The 24,022-nt window shown below is 40.2% G+C and overlaps 2 protein-coding genes across 4 annotated transcripts; one reads left to right on the plus strand and one right to left on the minus strand.

Annotated features, from left to right (window-relative positions):
- The first annotated feature begins 4,834 nt into the window (after positions 1-4,834).
- LOC130990374 (glycosyltransferase BC10-like) lies at positions 4,835-12,340 on the plus strand. 3 transcript variants are annotated; one of them, XM_057914597.1, is made up of 3 exons: positions 4,835-4,960; positions 5,568-6,327; positions 11,623-12,340. In XM_057914597.1, the coding sequence occupies exons 2-3, from the start codon at positions 5,749-5,751 to the stop codon at positions 12,259-12,261; spliced, it is 1,218 nt and encodes a 405-aa protein (XP_057770580.1). In that variant the 5' UTR covers positions 4,835-4,960; positions 5,568-5,748; the 3' UTR covers positions 12,262-12,340. The 3 variants fall into 3 exon arrangements, with proteins under 3 accessions (XP_057770580.1, XP_057770579.1, XP_057770581.1); XM_057914596.1 differs by having other exon boundaries at positions 4,848-4,960; positions 5,620-6,327; XM_057914598.1 differs by having other exon boundaries at positions 4,848-4,960; positions 5,623-6,327.
- Positions 12,341-19,846: 7,506 nt separating this feature from the next.
- LOC130990624 (uncharacterized) lies at positions 19,847-22,531 on the minus strand. Its single transcript, XM_057914844.1, has 2 exons — positions 21,842-22,531; positions 19,847-21,754 (listed from the first exon to the last, which is right to left on the minus strand). The coding sequence occupies exons 1-2, from the start codon at positions 22,529-22,531 to the stop codon at positions 19,847-19,849; spliced, it is 2,598 nt and encodes an 865-aa protein (XP_057770827.1).
- Between the last annotated feature and the right edge of the window lie 1,491 nt (positions 22,532-24,022).

Below are 24,022 nucleotides of genomic sequence, written 5' to 3' on the forward strand. Positions count from 1 at the left end.
ATTCTTTAACTTAGGAGTAGAGATTTGGGGTCTAATTCTAAATACATTTGTATACTTATTGGCTATCCACTTAGAACTCACAAGCTTGTTATTCATTGACTTAGGGCATTTATGTCGACCTCCAACTGATTTGACCATAAATGATCCATCTCCCTGCACAAGACTTGCATATACCCTCTATGGACAAATATGTGTGCAATATGCCTCACTCTGAATACCCCTCATCCTCTCAAAGTGAACAAACCTACCATTCTCTATTGCCCAAGTACAGATAACATTTATGCATTCCCAACCATCTTGAAATCTCAAACTAAGGTTTAGATATAATGTTTTGTGGTCACAGCGTGGATCATACACATTCTTCTTTGCTCTATGTCCTCATCAGTTTCAGATGAGTTTATACACCCATTAGATGAATCTTACTCAGAAACATAGCCACTTCCCTAAATATCTTGCTCAGTCCTAACATTACCATCAATTAAAAAAAAATTGCAATTAAGTTTTTCTTTCTCCTACATTGAATGCACCCATCATCACCAGAAGTTGGTTCAAGCTCATCTAAACCACCATCATCATTAGAAGGTTCCTCATTAGGCACAGTATAGTCTTCATCTTTCTCACTATCCTTATCCCCCAAATCCCTATCATTTTCCTCTCCAGATCTTTCCCCATCAAATAAAGCCATTTCATTTTTTAGAACCCTTCCATCATCACCCAAACCCCTCTCATTTCTTCCCCCAAAGCTCTGCCCATCAACTAAACCCTTTTTATTTTCTAGACCTCTTCCATTATCATCCAAACCCCTCTCCCCACCTCAACATACATATTCAAAACTCTAAGCCTGTTGGACAAACAAGATAACCACTTCATTATCTCCTTATCAGAAATTACCTTCGTATATTCTTTACAATTGGGGAGTGTATACCAAATTTTAGTCCATTTTGTATAACTCTAAACCTCAACTAATTCAATAACATCAAAATATCCAAAATTATCAGGATCAAGATCACATCGCCATTGAACAGTACCACCAACATATGATTCCCTATTATTCAACTAGAAATCATCGTGATGAGCAAATACAACAAAATTATCACTGGAAATAAATTTAAAAGCCTATTTCAGCAATTAAAACTTATCACTACAAAAAAAATTGAAAACCCTAATAGCAAACAAAACTTATCACTGTAAGTTAAAAAAAAAAAATCCTAACAACTACCTGTTACCCAAATAAACGACAAGAACCCAAAAATATTCACGCAAAACAATGAATTTCTAAGTAAAAAATAGTAAACAAATGCAAATAAAGCCCTATCTTTAAGGCATTGCTCCACCAGCATGCCCCAATGAGACCCCAACCGCGCCCCCGTTTCCAAACCACAACAATACTTTAATCTGTAGCAGTCCTACCCAAGTTAAACAATAATTTCCAAAGCAGTAAAGTCCAAGTTTGAGAAAGGGACAGAGCAAGAAGAATATTAATTTGCGATGAAATTAGGGTATTTGATATGTGAAATTTGATGTTTAGGGGTTAATTAAAGGTTAATGATAAAATGATATTGTTTTATCATTAAACGACATAATTTCTTTTTCTAAAAAAAATATAACAGTGTCATATCTTAGTTAGCATAAATTTGCCACGTATTATCCATCTCATCTTTCATTTAGTCGGAGAAGGTCACTGTGGAAAAAATCAAATCAAATCGAATCTTCGTATATTTTGATGCCAATATTAAAGTCATCATAACCGATTTTAGTGAGAATCGTGAATATTTCAGCAGTTAACCTATATTAAAATAAAGGGGTAATTGTCTAAAAATCCAAAAAGTTTTCACAAATTTTGATATTGCACATATTCTTTAAAAAATTCCTCCAGATTAATAATCATTCGTTTTCTTCTAATTTATGTTCGATGACCGGTATTCTCTGACGTGGCCGTTAGAAATGACACTGTGGATGACCTGACAAAATACTATGGCCGTCGAAAATGACACTTGAACTAAAAAATTGACACTTGAAAAACAATAAACAAAAAAAATAAAAAATCCATCTCCTTCCCCAAACCTGGCATTCCCTTGCCCCCCCTCCAAACCCTAACCCCTCAACTGTCGTCGCCCCTTCCAACGGCCTAAACGGATCCGCCGCAGATCAGCACCAAGACCACTGTATTCCTCGCGGTTGCCGCTACCCTGGAGAAATTGTCAATGCCACCATAACATCCCAAGGTGGTGGAGGAGATCTTCAGCGCCGCTATGGGGGAAACCCCACCAATGACGGTGATCCCTGCCATGGCGGTAAGGACGAGAGTCATGGAGTTGATCAAAGTCAGAAGAAGGGTGTTCCAGTTGTCGCGCTGCTCCCCGACGTTCTTGTGCAACTCGACTCGATCTCCCACTGCTTCCATGATAGCGCAAAGCTTTACCGCCAACGTCAGGTATGGCTCATTAGGGTTTCTGTTTTTGACGAGGGTGTTGATTTTGAGAGGCTTCTCCATTTGCTTCGCGAATCCTCCATTTCGGAGCCCCGAAATCTGGATTCTGGCGACCCGCCTTGGGATGTTGATGACAATCATGACGATTTCTCTTTGGTTCAGGCCGCTAGGAGGGGGGAAGGGGGTGTACAGCGGGGTGGTGGAGGGGGAAGGGAACGACAAGTTTGGGGAAGAGGGGAAGGATTTTTTTTTCATTGTTTTCCAACTATCATTTTTAGTTCAAGTGTCATAGCCCAAGTGTCATTTCTGGCAGCCACAGTGTCATTTTTGGTCGCCACAGTGTCATTTCCGACGGTCAAATAAGAGAAAATCAGTGATCGAACATAAATTAGAAGAAAATGAAAGGTTATGGATCTTTAGGAGAGTTTTAAAGAGTAGGTACGATTTCAAATTCTAAAAACCTTTTAGATTTACAGGAAATTACCTCTAAAATATATAAATTAATTGGACTTCCACACTAGAATGGAAAATGCTCATAGGAATTAAGCTTTTGTGGGCTAATTCAGAGACCAAGTATAAGATCGTACAAAACTTAATGTTGGGAACTTAATGAAATATCCCAGCCCTAGTTTTGATGATATCAAAACTCATCGAATTTCTTTTAATAGACTAGAATTTTTCGAACTCAAGTGTTAAAGTTCATATTTTCTAGTTAGACTGCTATCTTGAAGACTGAAGACCGGCGGACTGAAGACCTCTCAACTGAAGATAACATGTGAAAAGACCAAGTCAAATACTGATGTATTTACGGGACAAGGATCTCACTGAATAATCAGTTATGACTAATTAACTAATGTTGGCCACATGGAATTAGCAGACTGATACTCAAGGCAAGTATCAGTTGACATTCTTCCTCGAACTGAAGATTCTAAATTAAAAGGAAGTCACGTACACACCAAGTACAACCACATTAAATGCAGAGATATTGAAGATCGTCCTTTCCTGCAGAACATTCCTTTTTGGTGCTAACTTTTCAGAGGCGCCTTACTTCTGTACCTGAGACGCCGTTTTTCACCAAATTAGGAACCTCGAAGATTGAAGCCTCAGCAAATTTAAATCTATCTCACAACGGACGAATTCTTGAAAACCATCTTGCCAACGGATCTATTCGAGACTTCGCCTATAAATAGAGCTCGAGGAACATCACAATCTTCACCGATTCAAATGCTCAAGCTGAACCTCTGCCAAAATCGCAACTCAACCTTTCACTGCCTTCAAAGTTTGAATCGAAGAAGAGAATACTCAAAGCCCAAATCAGTTCACTGATTATACACATTCTCTTAGTTTCTTAGGCAAATCCCTTGTAACATTCAAAGCCTAAGTCCCCGATTACAGAGAGCCTGTTCTTTGTAATCTAGTTGGTATTTCGAACCCCTTTTCAACTGATCGAAAAGAGAGTTTGAGAGAGTTCGAGACAGTGGTATGAACTCAAGAGTTCTTAACCCCCGCACGCAAGAAGAAGTGTAGTCGTTGCAACTGCGAGTTAAGAAGGAGACGAGAAGTCCAATCCAGTGTATTGGCACTGAAATTTTGTTTCAGTTGAAGGTTTGCTGTGCACCCGTAAGCACAAGCCCAGAGTGGTTGTTAGTGTGTTTAACTGACCGTGGACGTAGGAACTTGTTCCGAACCACGTAAAAATTCCTTGGTGTTTAACGCTTTCAATTTTACTGTTCTTATCTGTGCACAAACTCGTTACTGAACTGAAACTAATAAATTGCAAAGTGAAACTGTAATTTGTCAACGTGTTAATCATAAAGGCTATTTCTTAAGTTTACTTTTCCGTTGCTAGTGTTCATAGTTTAACTGATAAATCCTTGGATAATCAGTAAGATTCATAACACTCATCTGATATCTATTCTAGACTGAAGCCTTACGTGGATTATCAAGCTTTGCGCTTAACTGAAATCTAAATACTGAAGTACTTCAGTATCAGTGTATAACCCTTGTTAACTGAAAACTTTCTTTGACCGTTGACTTCAGTCAACCTCTTCCAGTATCAGTTGATACTCCTTCAATAATTTACAAAAGAATTTTGAAAAATAGTCTACAGGTGTATTCTCCCCCCCCATACACCTGTTCAGTGACCCTTCGAGACTCAACACTTAATTTTTTATTTTTTATTTTTTTTTACCTTTTTTATTTTTTATTTTCTTGTAACAAAATTATAATCAGGGAGATTGCAAAAAGAGGATGATAGAACAAAATTAAAGGAAATGTCATTTCCTAAAAATAAGGAGGGCGAACAATAGTTTTGAAGTTTGAATCAATCCACATGGCACCACCCCACCCCCAATTCTATTTTCCCATTCCCTCCCCCTTCTCTCTCTCTCTTTCCCCCCCCCCCCCCCCCCTCTCTCTCTCGCCATTCTTGAAACAAATTTTCTTACTTTCCAAAATTTCTTCAAGGAAATGACACACAGTCGTGCAACCTTTGACGCCACCTTACCACTCCGCCAATATGATCAACAGGTCATCTCTTTTCTTTACCTTTTCTTCCGCTTCGATCCTTAAATACATTTTGGCAAATTAAATGTTCAATTAGGAGACCTTTATTTCCTCCATTGCAGATGTGCAGTTTTATCAAGTCTCACAAATCCATTGTAAAATGCTAGCTGACTTATACATGATGTTTTAATTTCTGCTTTTTGAACAAAAGTAAAGGTGCTATTCTTGATTATAATCCAATGCCATGCAGATTTTTGAATCTAAATTTATAAATATTACAAATATAATTAACCTGAATTTACATTCATTATTCATTGAAGTTCAAGTTAAAATTTTCGACCAACTAAAGCTGACATGTGCAACTGAAAGCTAATTTGATAATACTATATTATGCATTCTTTTCAACAGTTACATCAATTTCATTTACATTCAATCATACTAAATCAGCTTTTAGCGTTACACGTCCGCTTCAATGGTCTATAATATTTTAAGAATTATAACCCAATGAAGAAAGGGTTATATGATATACATATGTATATATATATATATATGTCGATATAGTCTTTTGTAATTATACAATATTGACACATGATTTAAAATGGCAAACTTCGATTTTTGCAATCAACTGCAGGTAATTAATGAGGTGTGCCCCTATAATGACCCTTGTATCTCATGTTTGTTAGAAGGAATCCGTGGCTTGAATTTTGGAATCTTGAAGGATTGCAGCCTCAAGCTTCTTCCTCCTCACACCAACGACACTCCCAAACACACTCATGTGATCACGTATTCTCATACAAAATAATACCCAGAAAATGAAGAAACAACACCAAACACAAGACCAACAACAACAGCTCACGAAGCAGCTCCACACCTCTCCGAGCCTCCTCCAAAACCTCGTCATCTACTTCCTCTTCTTCGGCTCCGGCCTCGTCGTCGGCCTCACGCTCACCTTCTACCTGCCCCCGAGCCTCCAGTTTGCACAATTCTCCTCGGGCGCCATTGCAACAACAACAACAACAACAACGACAACAACAGCAACAACGCCGTCTCCTCCTCCTCCTCCTCCCCCTTTGCCCCCGCCCCCGCCACAGCAGCGGGCGGGGCTGAGGGAGTATCTTCGGGTGGAGAGCAGCGCGATGCACGACATGACGGAGGCGGAGCTGCTGTGGCGGGCGTCGATGAAGCCCAAAATTCAAGAATTTCCGTTCAGGCGGACGCCGAAGGTGGCGTTCATGTTCCTGGCCAAGGGGGATTTGCCGCTGGCGCCGCTGTGGGAGCTTTTCTTCAGAGGGCATCAAGGATTGTATTCCATTTACGTGCACTCGCAGCCTTCTTACAAAGGAGCCTTTCCGCAGGGTTCGGTTTTTCATGGGAGACGGATTCCCAGCAAGGTATCCTTTTCTTTTCTCTTCCCCATATCATTTACTATTAGTTTTTAATTTCCAAGTCTTTGATTTATTATATCATGCTTTGGACTTAGGGTTTTGCATTGAGATCTATGACTGTTTATTATGTTTTTCACCATTTTTTATGGGATGGAATTCTTTCTCCCTTAATTTATTATTTTATTGTTCTATGAATTGTTAGAACTCCAATTCGCCTTTTGACAATTGAAATCTACAAAAAAAATGCATATATAATTGGTAAAATGAATTTCTCTATGAGAAGGATAGTGGTATCCTTACTTCTAGAGATGAGATGACTAGATTGGGGTTCCGATCACCCGGAACATGTAAAATTAATTAAGCAGCTGTCATTTGATTTCCTATATAATTTGAGATAATACCTAATGAATTTATGTTATTCGAATTCCCACTAATGACATAGATTTGGTAGCTATTACGTGTGTCATAAAAATTATCGACATTTGATGATGTAACTAATCACTAATAATTATACTTTCAAACGTCACTAATTTTTATGACACAAATATTAACCATCAAGCCTCATGTCACTTATTAAAAAATAAAATAAAATTGTAGCGAACATTTCACTTGAATTAATCATAGCCATGCTGACATGAATCCGGCCACATGATTCAAGTAATTACTAGATTTGTGCTTAATAGAAAAATAATTAACATTGAAATTTGTCTCTCTCTGCTCTAGCTATTAATTGGAAATGGGAGTAAATTTTGTTTTAAAACAATTTTAATGTCTAGAATACTTATAATAAAGCATGGGTCCCCACGTAGAGATTCAGTGAGTCCCATTATATCTTGCTGAACCGCATATAGGTCAACTAAAATTAAAGTCAGTTAGTCTATTTATGATCATGTTTAAATAATTCTCATTTAATTAAATAGCGACTACTACTTAATTATGGTGCATTTAGGGTAGCATGTTCTGTGAATTCCTGATTTCATGATCTCGAGATACCTCAAATCAAAATTTAGCTAGTCTGTATAAAAGTTTTATCTAAATTAATGCTCCCTGAATCCATAAAAAAAAATCCTTTTAATTATTTTTTTGAAATGTCCAAAGAATATTTTTCTAATCACTCTTTAGAAATAATCTCACTAACTATCACCCTTAAAATTCTCACATATTTATATATATTGTCATTAACGGACTCACATAAACCTAATAACTATCACCATTATTTTTTTCCTAAATTGTGAGGTCTCTTCTCCATTAACCAAATACATAATTAACTTTTTTTAAAACTCGTATCCACTTCATTGAGGAAAAGTTTTATTGGACGGAGGAAATATATATATATATATATATATATATATATATATATTACAGTGAAAACACTTCTTAAAATATAAATATAAATATTTTTTAATGTACAAATTTTATCCAACAGGGTTACGAATTCATCCAACAGAGTTACGAATTGCGAAAAATAAATTTTTGTTACCTTTGAGATTCGAACTCAGGACCACGAATTCATCCAACAAGGTTACGAATCAACCGTAGATCTTGATGATCTAAGGGCTGAAAATCATTTATATTTTATACACTTAAGAGTGTTTTTATTCTAGTCCCCCCCTATATATATATATATATGTAAATATATGGTTAAGTTCCATAGAAACGAATATATATATATAAGTAGAGAATTGAAAAACATTGAACATGTCAGTAAATGTAATTGAACATACCAATAATCTTGTCGAATGTTTGGGGTTTCTGGGGTTCGAACCTTGTATACGTTCAACACAATTCCCGTTGAACGTTAAACGAACGAACACTGACCATTGGATTATATAAGATCAATGCATGAGATTTGGTCTCCTTTCTCTGAAAATATTTGTGTTTCTATTGAACTTTCTTCTGTATATATATATATATATATATATATATATATATATATATATATATATATATAGGGGAGGGCTACAGTAAAAACACTTCTTAAAATATAAATATAAACGTTTTTTAATGTACGAATTTTATCCAATAGGGTTACGAATTCATCCAACATGGTTACGAATTGTGAAAAATAAATTTTTGCTACCTTTGGGATTCGAACCCAGGACCACGAATTCATCCAAAAGGGTTACGAATCAACCGTAGATCTTGATGATCTAAGGGTTGAAAATCATTTATATTTTATACACTTAAGAGTGTTTTTATTCTAGCCCTCCCCTATATATATATATATATATATATATATAGGGGAGGGCTAGAATAAAAACACTCTTAAGTGTATAAAATATAAATGATTTTCAACCCTTAGATCATCAAGATCTACGGTTGATTCGTAACCCTTTTGGATGAATTCGTGGTCCTGGGTTCGAATCCCAAAGGTAGCAAAAATTTATTTTTCGCAATTCGTAACTCTGTTGGATAAATTCATACGTGTTCTACATAAAATTCGTACATTATAACACGTTTATATTTTATACACTTAACAGTGTTTTTATTCTAGCCCACCCCTATATATATATATATATATATATATATATATAGGGAAAAGTTCTATTGAGAAAGATAAATATTTAAAGAAGTGAGAAACAATCCATCTATTAATCATAATCCATTAAACGGTCCAGAATTAAGAATAAATTTCGTGTCCAAATTTGATGAACATATCGATAATTGTGATGAACATGTCAGTAATTTTTATGAACGGACGTATTTATTGAAAAGATGTATTTGTTTAAAATTTCGCACTCTAGGATTCGATCCCCAAACGTCCCCAAACGTTCAATAAATTTTAAACATGTCTTGTTCACAATATTTTCCTTTACCTATATATATAGGGTTCGGTTCAAGTGAAAACTCTATCTTTTAGTGAAAACTAAATCCTATGAACAAACACATAAAATAAGTGAATGGTTTCAATGATATTTAGTGATATCCCAACGGTTGAGATTTGGTCTCTGTTATTTGAATATTTAGTGGTCTCTTATATATATATATATATATATATATATATATATATATATATATATATATATATATAGAATAAAAGCACTCTTAAGTGTATAAAATATAAATGATTTTCAACCCTTAGATCATCAAGATCTACGGTTGATTCGTAACCCTGTTGGATGAATTCGTGGTCCTGAGTTCGAATCCCAAAGGTAACAAAAATTTATTTTTCACAATTCGTAACCATGTTGGATGAATTCATAACCCTGTTGAATAAAATTCATACATTAAAAAACGTTTATATTTTATACACTTAAGAGTGTTTTTATTTTAGCTCACCCCTATATATATATATATATATATGGTGATATCTTAAATTGACTTTTAGGTGTTGATTTAATGAATCATATTATTGATATTTATCCGAAGAGTAAAATTTTCACTTGAGTTCGAATCCTGCAGGGAGCATAAATTTTACTATTTTTTTTTAAATATTATTCAACACTATATACTACTTATTCATCACTATATATAATTATTCAGTAGTCTCACCATATACATACATACATACATATATATAAAGTGAGGTTCGTTTTCATAATAATTACAAATTTTTTCTATGAAAATGTGAGAACACTAGGGGAGACTAATGACCAAATCCAAGCAATTTTCAAAGATTAAAAATTTTGGTCGTTGTTCGATCGTTAAATGCTTGAACGATTAAGAGAACGGCGACACCCACAATCGGTCTTTATTTCGGTCATTTAGTACTTTTAACTATCGGATTTTCTAAATAACGACCAATTTTCCAGTCATTAATGTCGTTTTTCCTAGTAGTGACTGCACCAAATGTATAGACTTTTTGCATACTAAAAAAACATCTCTCCTCAAGGGATTTAAATTTAAATGTTGCATTTATCCATCATAGAGATACATTCACCGTAGATCTTATCGATCAAAGGGTTGAAAATAGTTTTTCGTTCTCATAATAGTTAAGCATTATCATTTGAACTCTTTTCTAAAGGAAGAGGTTCAAATGAGTCTAGTTTTATATTGTATAAAATATAAATTATTTTTAATCCTTAGATGATGAAGATTTACCGTGAATTCATCAATTTTTTGAATGAACTCATGGTCCATGGATTAAATAAGTGAATTTATAACATTTTATAATAAATTCATAATGTTTCACCGATACGTATTTATATGGTAAATCTAATTCGTATAATAACTTACTAACCACACCATGTCCTTTGGTGGGCTGGTTCAGATTACGAATATGTGGAACCGTGAATCGGGCGGCTCAAGCATATTTTTCATCTTTTTTTTAAGATAATAAAGATAAAAGTTAATCACTGACGTAAAAGTAATAAAAGTATCGACTATTATAATATTTTATCCTTCCTGCAATTTTACAATCTAGCCATGCCTTGGTTGAGAATTATCCTTCTATTATCACTTATCACGACCTAGGCATGATTTGGTCGCGAACTTATCTTATATTATCAACATTCACGAGCTAATTATGGCCTAGTTGTGAATTATGGTACATATTAAAATTGGATATGCCATGCCTCTTTCTCCAATCAATATTGAACATTTTACACATCCCATCATGCGTAGCGTGGATTATCCTAGACACCATTTTTTGAAAACGATATTGGGGGCTCATCATTGATTGGGTTGGCTCGGATACCATATTAAAATTGGATATTGAGCCCAATTCCACTTACAAAACCAGCTTGTAAGTAGAGGGATACCTCACTATTATAAATTTGTCCATGTCTCTTTCTCCAACCAATGTGGAACAAGCCAAATCATGTCTATTTTAATTATGTCGATTATTAGGACACATAATTTACTTGTTGAATTCAATATTTTATAGGTCTCACATATTTGGTAACTCTAGCTAGGTCCATTTTGGCAAATCATCCAATAATTATATGAAAAAAGGACACTTCCTTTTCATTTATAGTGACACACTTTTTATTTTAATTTATCTCATTGATAATAACACTTTTTGCCAACGAGGTCTAACTCAAGTGGCAAAATTGAGGCACCAAAAGACTCTAGTTTATGAGAGATCTTGGGTTTAATCCCACCTACATGTGTAGTGTAGAGGTTCCGCCTGCGTGCGGGTCACTTATTTGATTATGTATTAGATACCTCATGTAATTCTAAAAAAAAAAAAGTAATGACACTTTCTAAAAGTAGTATTTGGTTCCTATCCACTCTACACACATCAATTAAGTGGTTCCTACCCACTTTACATTCTTAGCACTTTATTCTTAATCTTTGTTGCCATTTTTATTGTGTTATTATAAATGGGACGAAAATAGTATTAAATTAGAAATTGTGCAGGAGGTAGAATGGGGGAAGATCAACATGGTGGAAGCTGAACGCAGGCTACTCGCAAACGCATTGCTAGATTTGTCAAACCAACGATTCGTGTTGCTGTCGGAGGCGTGCATCCCTTTGTTCAATTTTCCGACGATCTACAGCTACCTAATGAAATCGAGGACGTCGTTCGTTGAGTCGTATGACAAGGAGGGGCCAGTGGGGCGAGGGCGCTACGACCGACACATGATGCCTCAAGTGACGCTTGAGGAGTGGCGGAAGGGGGCCCAGTGGTTCGAGATGGACCGCGAGCTAGCCCTCGAGGTCATTGCGGACCGCGTCTACTTCCCTCTGTTCAAGAACTACTGCAAGCCCGCTTGCTACTCTGATGAACACTACTTGCCCACCATGATCACCAAGCACTTCCCTTTTAAAAACGCCAATCGAACTTTGACTTGGGTCGATTGGTCCCGGGGTGGGCCCCACCCCTTGAAGTTCATCCGGGTCGATGTCACGCCTGAGATGCTCAACCGGATGCGGACCGGCACTGAGTGCATCTACAACGGCAGGCCAACCAATATTTGCTACTTGTTTGCTAGGAAGTTCACGGTCAATGCTTTAGACCGATTGTTAAGGTTTGCACCAAAGCTCATGAAATTCTGATTTATAATACCGCACACACACAACCATCTTCCTACCATACATCAAAATTAGTTATTCTTTTGATTGATTATAGTTTCTACCTCGACCTTTCACAATTTTTTTTTTTAAATTTATCTCGATCTATATAAAATATTAATTTTATATTTAAGCTTTTAAAATATGTTTAAAATTATCATTGAACTAAATTTCTGGCATCAGTAGTGACATGCTCTTTTACAAAAAAAAAAAAAAAAAAACTAAACATTGCGTGCCTCTCCTGGTATTTTCCACTATGAGATGTCATCAATCTAGCTAGCGCCAAATATATTTGAAAATAATTTAAAAGATCATATTATCTTATAAGTATAGATTTGAAAGAATTGTGAAAAGCCTAGATAGAAATTATAATTGATCCTTATTTTTTGAAAATCTTCATAGGGTTAAATCATGCGCATCTCTTGGCTTGTAAAAATCATTATTCTATTCAGCTAGTGATATTAATTAAAATACGATTTTATTGCAAAACAAAAAACCTAAAAAAGAACCCAAGAAAGCACAGACGCAATCAAAGGGCCGAGCCTCATTAAAACCTTATTACAGAAAATCCCAGGGGAAAAACCGTAACAAGGAAAAAGAGTACTCGTCTAGGGAAGAAGAGAAACAAAAAAACCAAGAGAAAACGCAGCCATGAAGGTGGGAGTGCATCGGGAACTCCGGCCTAACCATCGTCCCCATGTAAACCCGGACCCCTCAAGGCTGCCAAGAAACGACCAAAACAACAAACAAAGAACAGAAACAGACATGAAGAAAGACCAAAACGCAGCAAACCACTCCCACGCCAAACGCCCATCAGAGCCAAACCACCATCTCACCTGTTCGTGGAAAGTACTACGCCCACGACGAACAAAACCCACCCCCAGATGACGGTGTTGAGACCATATACCAGCCCAGCGAAAGCTGGAGCCTAATAGAACCCGACGCCGCAGACAAGGAAGCTCACGCCAAACACCACACTGATCTACAACCTTAGCACCCCACCTGTTCGTAGAAATGCTCGCGAAGATGAGATCCCACCCCCAAGCGGAGACCTTGAAGCCCGACTCCAGCCCAACAATAACAGTACAGCTGGAGCTATAAACGCTTGAAGCGTTCAATATTTTCAGCAAACCTCCTCCTCTCCAATTTTCCCAACGATTCTCCTCAACCACGATGAACCTAACCCACCTCCAATCAAAGATATAAAAACCAGTCTCCCGACCAATACTGACAATACAGCTAGACATTAACGCAGGCCGATGGGAAAAAAGCAGCAAACCACCCTCACTCCACTCATCAAAACAAGTAACAATCTCAGCACACCAAGTGTTCGTAAAAAAGTCTTAAAAAAAGATGAACATATTCGACCCCCAAACCAAAGCAAAAACATCAGATTCCAGCCCAACAGTGACAGTACAATTGGAACCAAAGAACGACGCGGAAACAAGCCACCGCCTGATAACAAAGCTCCAACGAAGAACGAAACTCATTCCTCCGCAAACATTATAATTTTTGTCGAACATGACTATGGACCGAAAGATCTCTAATCACCGCATCCCTAATGATATCAATAGAGTGCGTCCACCAGCCTTGGGGTGTATGCGGACTAGCCATGATATCAGCAGGAGAGTTTCCTTCACGATAAATATGCGAAATGCGGAATTCCATCTTCTCCAGCAAGGTGAGTGCCCGATTCCAAATAGCCGCAAAGCGCCAAGGAACTCTACGCGATTTCGTAGATAAAATATGAACGACATAAGAGGAATCCGCCTCAAACCAAATTTTTCGCCATCCATTGCTCGACGCAAACTCGATGGCTGAAATCAAACCAAGGAGTTCAGCCTCAAACGCAAAACCATTACCCCCTTCAATATGAAAACAACCACGCACCATGCCGTTCCAGTCTCTAAAAACCCCACCTGCACAGATACGTCCTGGCATTCCAATGGCAGAGCCGTCAGTATTAGCTTTGAACCACGAGAACGCAGGAGGAGACCAGTAAACAGATTCAAATTTTGGGGGCGGCTTCTGACGGATACTAATACCCAAATGCCGAGTGACCAGGTAATCCTCCCATTTATTATTCATATGGCCAAGACACGGGAAGGCTTTATCCACCTCCAAAAAAGTAGCTTTTATGGACACCAGAATAGTCCGAAAGTTGAATTTCACACCCTCAAAATGACTTTGATTACGAGCAGACCAAATCATCCAAATGATCGTAATAACTCCGAGCTTCCAGAAATTCTGAAGCTGCGAACTTAGCTTTGTCGTCCAGGAGAACACCAGAAAACTATGAATGTCACTGCAAGACATGGCCTCCGAGCGACCGAACCAATTAAGGAACGAATACCAGACCTTACGAACTTCAATACAATTCCAAAGTATATGATCAAGGTCTTCCGCAGCACTCAAACAAAAAGAGCAGTAGTTGGGGCCAATCAATCCTTTCCTGATCATCTGATCCATAGTGGGCATCCGGCGGTGAATCACCCTCCAACACGTAATCGAGCGACGAACAGGAATAAACTTTTCCCAGATCCACAACCCCCAAGAAACCCGAGGGAAACGTTGACACCGGGAAGCAAAAGCAAGTGGGGAGGTGATGGAGATGAGGCCGCGGTAGCCTTTCTCGATAAATTCGATCCAATCCGTTTGGCGAAGCCCAAGACTTAATTCACTTATTATCTTTATTTATGTTAATTGTCTTACTTTTGGAACTTATTACTTTCCTTCTTAGTATGATCTGCTAGACTCTAGTATTTAAGGAGAGATTTGAGAGCTTTGTACGCAGTTGATGTTATTGAATAAAAGCTAGGGTTTACTCTTTATTCTTCCAAGTAATCGGTGCTTCTATACTCAACGAGTGTGTGAGAGTTTTCTGGTAAGGCTACGCTGCGTCAGTTTGGTATCCAGAGTCAGTTCGGTTCCAATGCCGCCTCGCCAAAACATCGATGTCAATCTGCTTCGGCACCAAGTCGACACCTTGGCCACTGATTTGGAAGCGATGCGGGTGCAACAGACTGAGATCCGCAACGACCAGACCACGTTCTTCACTCGTATTGAGCGTTTGTTGCAGGGTGATAATGGTCGACGTGCTGTTCACCGCGACCCTCATCGTCGAGACAGGAACCGCGAGGCGCGCCACTACCGGCATCCTTCCACAAGCGATGACGATAATACTCTCTCAGAAGATAATCCGTTTGCCAACTTGGATAACCACGATGTTCCCCGTCGTGGCGAGGACACGCGTTGGGAAGCAGGTTTCCGACTTGATCTCCCTGAATTTTCGGGTGAGGGCGATGATGACAGCGCCCTTGACTGGCTGCACGCTGTCGAGGAATTGCTCGAGTTCAAAGGGGTCCCTCCAGATCGTCGTGTTCCATTGGTGGCCACTCGTCTCCGCGGTCGAGCTTCCGCCTGGTGGTACCACCTCAAACGCGACCGTACACGTCAGTCCAAACCTCCAATCATGGAATGGTTTAAGTTTTGCAAGTATTTTGAACGTGAGTTCCTTCTGCTTAATTACTCTCGGCTTGTATATCAACGCCTACAAAACCTTCGTCAAGGAACCCGGTCTGTTGCCGCTTACTCAACTGAGTTCTATCAACTTCTCGCGCGCAATGACCTTAGTGAAACACCAGAACAGTTAGTTTCTCGTTACATTGGTGGTCTTCGTCTTCCTTTTCAAGATTCTCTCAATCTTGTTAATCCGAGGACTATCTCAGAAGCTCACCAACACGCTACTACCTTGGAGAAACAGTTCAATCGCAAAGCTTCGTGGCCAACCTCTGCTACCCCGAGTTCCTCTTCTCCTGCACCACGCCTGCCTGGTAATACTTTCCCGGACCGTTCTTCGGGCACCAGTAAGTGTTTCTCTTGCGGGGATCCCAATCATCGTGTGGCAGCCTATCCAAAACGCTAACCCGGCGGCCGTGTAATCTATGCCAACGACACCGATGGTGATGTCTTGGATACACCTCCCGTGTATGATGTTGATCCTACTGATGAAGTACAGGAAACCCATTTGCATGGGGATGAGGGTGTATCTCTCGTCCTTCGATGAACATATCTCACGCCCCGTTCTACCGAGGACACCATTCAACGACACCTTCTATTTCAATCTACATGCACGGTCAATGGCAAAATTTGTAAGTTTATTATTGATTCGGGCTCATGTGAAAATGTCATTTCTACTGATGCTGTCTCTTCGTTGGCCCTTCCTACTATTTCTCATCCCAAGCCGTATCAATTGGCGTGGCTCAATCGTGATAACTTGGTCTCGGTTGATAGTCGTGTATTGTTAAATTTTTCTATTGGTACTTCCTATGTTGACTCTTTGTGGTGTGATGTAGTCCCCATGGATGCATGCCACATTCTTTTTGGTCGCCCTTGGCAATTTGATAGGCATGTGGTTCATGATGGTTACTCTAACACATACAACTTCATGTTTAATGGGAAAAAGTTGGTGCTCCACCCGACGGTCCCTCGCGTTCCCACAGCGCCTACTGGACCCTCAATTCATTTACTTACTCGTGCGGCGTTTGAACAAGAACTCGCTGATGGTGCTCCGGGTTTTCTACTTCTTGTTCATGATATTACTCACACTGGCTCTGTCCCCTCTATTGCTCAACCGTTGTTGCAGGAATTTCAGGATCTTTTCCCACCTGAGTTACCCACAGGTTTGCCGCCTCTTCGAGATATTCAACATCACATCGACTTAGTTCCGGGCGCTTCTCTGCCCAACCGGCCTCACTACCGGATGAGTCCTACGGAGCATGCTGAACTTCGTCGCCAAGTTGAAGAATTGTTACGGAAATGTTTGATTCGTGAAAGCCTCAGCCCTTGCGCTGTTCCGGCTTTGCTAACCCCAAAAAACGATGGCTCTTGGCGGATGTGCGTGGATAGTCGGGCCATCAACAAAATAACAGTCCGTTATCGTTTCCCCATTCCTCGCTTAGACGATCTTCTTGATCAATTGAGTGGTGCTGCCATATTTTCTAAACTTGATTTACGCAGTGGGTACCACCAAATTCGTATTCGTCCCGGCGATGAGTGGAAATCTGCATTCAAAACTCGCGAAGGCCTTTTTGAATGGATGATCGTCCCTTTTGGTCTCTCCAACGCCCCTAGCACTTTTATGAGAGTGATGAATCAGACTCTGCGCTCTTTGATTGGAAAGTGTGTCGTCGTTTATTTCGACGACATCTTGATCTATAGCAAATCTGAAGCAGAACATCTAGAGCACCTTCGCAGCGTCTTCATAATCCTCCGGACAGAATGCTTCTATGCTGCACCTAACAAGTGCACCTTTTTCACATCCTCCGTGCTCTTTTTAGGCTACAACATTTCAGCTGATGGTATTCGTGTTGATGATGCTAAGATTGCAGTCATCCAAAGTTGGCCGCCTCCCACCACTATTACTGCCGTCCGCAGCTTCCACGGCTTGGCCTCTTTCTATCGCCGGTTTATTCCGCACTTTAGCTCCCTTATGGCTCCGGTGACTGATTGTATGCGTGGAAAGAATTTTGTTTGGACTCCTGCTGCGACAACCGCCTTTGAGCTTATCAAATCCAAACTCACCACTGCCCCTTTGCTAGTTCTACCGGACTTTTCCCTCCCTTTTGAACTTCACTGTGATGCGTCGAAGGTGGGTATTGGTGCCGTCCTGGGTCAAGAGGGACGCCCAGTGGCATATTTCAGCGAGAAACTTACTGGAGCTCGAACGCGATATAGCACTTATGATGTGGAGTTTTATGCTGTAGTGCGAGCCGTCCGACACTGGCGCCATTATCTGTTTCACCGTGAGTTCGTTCTTTTTACTGACCATGACGCACTCAAATACTTGTCCATACAGGATAATGTCTCAGCTCGTCATGCTTCCTGGACTGCTTTTCTACAACAATTTAACTTTGTTGTGCGACACCAATCCGGCACTACAAATCGCGTGGCAGATGCATTGAGCCGACGCCACTCGCTGCTCACCGACATGCGCGTGCATGTCCCAGGTTTTGATACCTTTCGAGACCTCTATGCTTCTGATCCGTATTTTGGGCTAATTATCTCTGAAGTGCAGGCGGGAACATCCCCAAACTTTCTCCTCCATGAAGGGTATTTATTTCGCGACAATCGTCTTTGTGTGCCGGACTGCAGTCTCCGAGCTAAACTCATTTCAGAGCTTCACGGCGAAGGCCACGTGGGTCGTGATCGCACCATTGAATTGGTACAAAGACGGTTCTTTTGGCCATCTCTTCGCCGGGATGTGACGCGGCATGTACATCGTTGTCGGATCTGTCAACTCTCTAAAGGCACTGCCACCAACGCCGGTCTCTACCGCCCACTTCCAGTGCCGTCACATCCGTGGGATGCTGTTAGCATGGACTTCGTGCTTGGCCTTCCTCGCACTCAGCGCGGATTTGATTCCATTTATGTAGTAGTTGACAGATTCTCTAAGATGGTGCATTTTATCCCGTGTAAGCGCACTTCCGATGCCTTGCACGTGGCTCAGCTGTTCTTCCGCGAGGTTTATCGTCTCCATGGTTTACCATCCTCTATTGTTTCAGACCGTGATACTCGCTTCTTGAGTCATTTTTGGCGAAGTTTGTGGCGCATGGCCAACACCGAACTGAACTTTAGTAGTGCATATCATCCTCAAACTGATGGCCAAACGGAGGTCGTCAACCGCTCATTGGGAAATCTATTGCGTTGCCTTGTTGGTGATAATGTCAAATCTTGGGATATGAAACTTAGTCAAGCTGAGTTTGCTCATAACTCGGCCCTGAATCGCAGCTCGGGCTTTTGTCCTTTTCGTGTGGTCTATGGTTTTGTGCCTCGTGGCCCTGTCGACTTGATCTCATTTCCATCTCCTGTACCTCTCGAACAACGTGCTATTGATTTTGTAACAGACTTGCACCAGATACATGCTGCTACAAAGGCCAACTTGGAATCTAGTAATGCTCGTTACAAGGCTGCTGCCGATGTTCGCCGCCGTCCCGTTGAATTCGCAGTGGGTGACTTTGTGTGGGCTGTTCTTACTAAGGACCGGTTCCCGGCTCATGAGTACCATAAACTCGCTTCGCGAAAGATTGGTCCGGTGGAGATCGTTGAGAAGATCAACCCCAATGCTTATCGTCTCCGTCTCCCAAGTCATGTTCGTACCTCCGATGTCTTTAACGTCAAGCACTTGGTTCCTTTTGAGGATGACTCCGGAGATGAGGCCCTTGCCGATTCGAGGGCGAATCGTTCCCAGGGGGGAGAGAATGATGGAGATGAGGCCGCGGTAGCCTTTCTCGATAAATTCGATCCAATCCGTTTGGCGAAGCCCAAGACTTAATTCACTTATTATCTTTATTTATGTTAATTGTCTTACTTTTGGAACTTATTACTTTCCTTCTTAGTATGATCTGCTAGACTCTAGTATTTAAGGAGAGATTTGAGAGCTTTGTACGCAGTTGATGTTATTGAATAAAAGCTAGGGTTTACTCTTTATTCTTCCAAGTAATCGGTGCTTCTATACTCAACGAGTGTGTGAGAGTTTTCTGGTAAGGCTACGCTGCGTCAGGAGGTCACATCACCATGAACCGAAGGCTTCCATAACCTCGATCGTATCTTCCTCATTACCAACCGGAAGGAGGAGAATATCACAGACAATACCAGGAAACTCCTCCACAAATTCTGAAGCAAAATGCCACATACCATCATAGAAATAATCCGCCACAGTTTGTGAGAGCCTTGACTTAATGAAGCTTGGAATGTTCAGTTTATCCGCAATCTTGTACCCCATCCAATCATCGTTCCAAAAGTAGACGGAATCACCTGCCCCCAGCAAACAATAGGACTCATCAATCAGATCCGGGACCAAAGACTTAACCCCACCCCAGATCGAAGAGGCAAGCGCCGAAGCACGCGGCCTGCCAAAGGTATCCAAATATCTATTTTTCATTAAATCGAAGCCAAAGCCTTTTCCCTTAATAATTTTCCAAGCCAACTTCATGAGAAAAGCCTCGTTCATCATGGCGAAGGAACGTATTCCCAACCCGCCTTCCTCTTTGAGCGCACACACTTTCTCCCAGCTAACTGCATGCGGAGGTCTCTTTCTAATGTCACCTGACCAGATGAAATTCCTGCAAGCAGAATCCAACTCTTTAATAAGAGACTTAGGCCAGATGTAGATCATCATAGTATGAACGAGAGAACTCTGGATGACAGACTTCACAAGGCAGATCCGACCGGCCATCGAAAGGTGAAGACCATTCCAGCGAGAGAATTTATTAATAATGCGATCTTTAATGGCCGCAAGATGAACCCTTCTAGGTTTACCAATAAACAAAGGAACACCAAGATAAACCATAGGCATCGCTCCCGTAGAAAAACCAAGAGCACGAGAAATCTGCCTCTGATAACTGAGGGAAACTCCCATACCAAAATAAAGTTGCGACTTCTCACGGCTGCAAATCTGACCAGAAAGCGATCCATAAAATTGAAAGATATCTCTGATCGCACGCGCATTCTTCATCGAAGCCTTACAAAAGATGAGAATATCATCTGCATAAAGCAGATGAGTGGGGAATAAGTGACGACGATTCATACGCATCGAATCAATCTTTCCCGCCTCCACAGCTTTCAGAATCAAAAGACTAAGAACGTCTTCCGCAATTCCGAAGATAATAGGCGAGAGAGGATCTCCTTGCCTCACACCACGCGAACACGGAAAGTAACCACAAAGCTGACCATTATAGAGAATCGAAAGACGCGCAGAAGAGAAAATAGTCGAAAGCCAATTCAAAAAGATGGGGTCAAATCCCATAGCATTCATAGCGCACCAGATGAACTTCCAACTTATCGTGTCGAAGGCTTTTTTGATATCAACTTTACAGGCCATGTTATTTCCTTGACACGATCGCTTCATGCAATTCACACCTTCAGAACCCAGCAAAATACAGTCATGAATCAGACGACCACTAATGAAACCAAATTGATTGGGAGTAACAAAATCCGTAGCCACCGAAGAAAGCCTAGACGCCAAGATTTTAGAGAGGATCTTGAAGAAGAAATTCGAAAGAATAATCGGCCTCAAATCCGTCACCGAATCCACCACCTCCTTCTTGGGGATAAGAATCAGAGTATTGGAATTCAATCTCGCAGGAAGATAATTTTTAATAAAAAACGTGCGCACCGCCTTTAGAACATCTTTCTGAATCGTCGTCCAACAATGTTGAAAAAAACTCCCGGAGAAACCATCTGGCCCCGCAGCGCTATCACCAGCAAGGTCAAAGACAACCGCTTTGATCTCCTCTTCCGTAGGAATGCTCGTCAATAAATCATTCTGGTGCTGCAAAATCTTTTTGTTCAAGATAGGAAGAATGTCCTGTACAGTCACATTAGGAGCCACAGTTTCCGAAAAGAGGCTGGAGAAATATCTCACAATGTGAGCAGCAATAGCATCTTGGTCGAAAACATCAACACCATCGATCTTCAGCTGCGGAAAAACTAATTGCTTCCTTCACATCTTGAAATGTTTGTGAAAGAAGCTAGTATTTCTATCCCCATCGTTAAGCCATCTGACCCGACTTTTTTGTTGCATCAGAGAGTTCTTCTGATTCAAAATGGACCTCAACCGAGCTTGAACAGCAACCTCTGCATCAAAGAGGGAATCAGTGTAACCATCTTGCGCAATCTCAAGCTGAATCTCTTCCAGCGAAGACTGTAAACTCCGAATGCCCTCATCCACATTACCAAATACTTGCTTATTCCAGCCTTTAAGAGTCAACTTGAGTCTCTTAAGCTTCATCATGACCGTATAAAGCGGACAAGAAGTGTCCGTCGGAGCATTCCAAGAGTCCTGCACCACTTGCTTGAACTCAGGATGAAGCAACCACATATCAAAAAATTTAAAACTACTGCGACGTGGACCTCTACTCTCATGACATTGAAGGACAATAGGCGAGTGATCAGATGAGATCCGAGGCAAAACGTGAGTGTTCAGCGAATCCCATAACGAGGAGAAACCCTTAGAGAACAAACAACGGTCTAAAACCGACTCAACATGGGAAGGGAGCAGCCTGCGACCACACCAAGTGAAAAAGAGACCCGTAACTTCCGATTCAATGAAAATAGAAGCCGCAATGAAATCACAGAAATCTCTACAAGAAGAAGCACAAGGAATACGATTACTCTTTCTCTCATGTGCACCTTTAACAGCATTAAAGTCTCCAATAAAAAAGGTGTTATCAATGATATGCGTCAGCAAATCCATGATCACTAAATTATTAGCAACAAATTACCGCAACTAACACGGTGCAATTGTAGCACGAATAACAAGTAACCGAGTATCGTATCCACAGGGACTATTATAACGAATCACTCTAAGTAATCCTAATTAAACTCTAGTAATATTCAGGCAAACAAAAGAAGGAAAGTTTAATTAACTAAAACACTAATAATTAAAATCACGTAGGAAAAATCAAGTATTAAAAGACAACTGATCCTAGGGTAGTAAATTCATCAATTAAATCTACGCAATAAATCTATTAATCCTATGTACCAATTTAATCCAGTTATGATGAGAGATCACTTAATTAATCAATTACTCTCGCTAGAGCAGCAACGATAGTAGATTAGTAAATTATCTATCTCCGTTAGGTCTCAAGAAAATCTACTAACTCCCAAAAGTTCCTAAGAATAGCTCCCTATGATCCACCTATCTCCGCTAGGTCTCAAGGTTAAAATCATATCATACATTCCTGAATCCGCTAAACAGTTATCTCCGCTAGGTCTCAAACCGAATAGCTAAACATGCAAACTATTGATCAGATAATTCACAAGAAATTAAGCACCAGGAATTATGAATCATAAACTGGAAGGCACAAAGGTATTAACAAATAAATCACATAAATTCAATCAACTATTTACAAACCCTAGAATCAACTAAAAGAAACTAGCCAGACATAGCAAAATAAAACAAAAGCATAATTAAATTGAACGCAATTGTAAAAACTGAATTGTATAAAAACCGAATAAAAACTGAAGTAGCGGCTTGAATCTTCAATCTTGATCCAAGCCTTAAAACTAGAAAGCAATAAAATTCTAAAGCTAAAAACTAAAGTATAAATGCTAGGGTTCTCGGATCTCGGGGGCTCCTTGAATAGGTCAAAAGAAGACCTATTTATAGATTTCAAATTTCCTTCGGATCACCATGGAAGTTGCCATGCAAAGTAGAATTCTAATGGTAATAGAATCGTGTAAAATAAGGCAACTCTCCAGCTGGATGTGCGCTTCTGGAAAATACTCCCACTCGTGCTAAATTCGCAGTTCTCGCCAGAGGAATGGATGTCACCAGAGTAACGGGTCACGCCAGAGAAATGACGAATTCTCTGCTATCGCCAGAGGAATGGTATTGCCAGAGGAATAGATGATTTCTCTGACCTCGCCAGCGGAATAGGTTGCGCCAGAGAAATGGACCTCCGCTCTGGCATTCCTCCGCTCTGGCATTCCTCCGCTCTGGCAGCGGGGAAGCGAATCCTCTGGCATCGACTCCTCTGACCTCGACTCCTCTGGCCTCGACTAGCGCTCCGGAATGGCGACTCCTCTGGCGCCTTATGAGTCCTCTGGCGTTTCTGCACTCGCTTCGATTCCTTTGGCGTTCGTGGATTTCGCTGCACTGAACTTTGATTTCTCTGACTCCAGAGGAATGGTGATTTCTCTGCTCTGGAAATGTCTGTTCCTCTGCTCTGGAAACCAGAACACC

This window comes from Salvia miltiorrhiza, chromosome 6 (assembly GCF_028751815.1).
Source record: "Salvia miltiorrhiza cultivar Shanhuang (shh) chromosome 6, IMPLAD_Smil_shh, whole genome shotgun sequence".
Classification (NCBI taxonomy): domain Eukaryota; kingdom Viridiplantae; phylum Streptophyta; class Magnoliopsida; order Lamiales; family Lamiaceae; genus Salvia; species Salvia miltiorrhiza.

Bases quoted from the DNA above. Each gene is read 5' to 3' on its own strand.
- LOC130990374 (XM_057914597.1), top strand. From the start codon at position 5,749: ATGAAGAAACAACACCAAACACAAGACCAACAACAACAGCTCACGAAG. The intron at 6,328-11,622 runs GTATCCTTTTCT...GAAATTGTGCAG, and splicing joins GGAGACGGATTCCCAGCAAG to GAGGTAGAATGGGGGAAGAT.
- LOC130990624 (XM_057914844.1), bottom strand. From the start codon at position 22,531: ATGGATTTGCTGACGCATATCATTGATAACACCTTTTTTATTGGAGAC. The intron at 21,755-21,841 runs GTCAGATGGCTT...GTTTTTCCGCAG, and splicing joins TGATGCAACAAAAAAGTCGG to CTGAAGATCGATGGTGTTGA.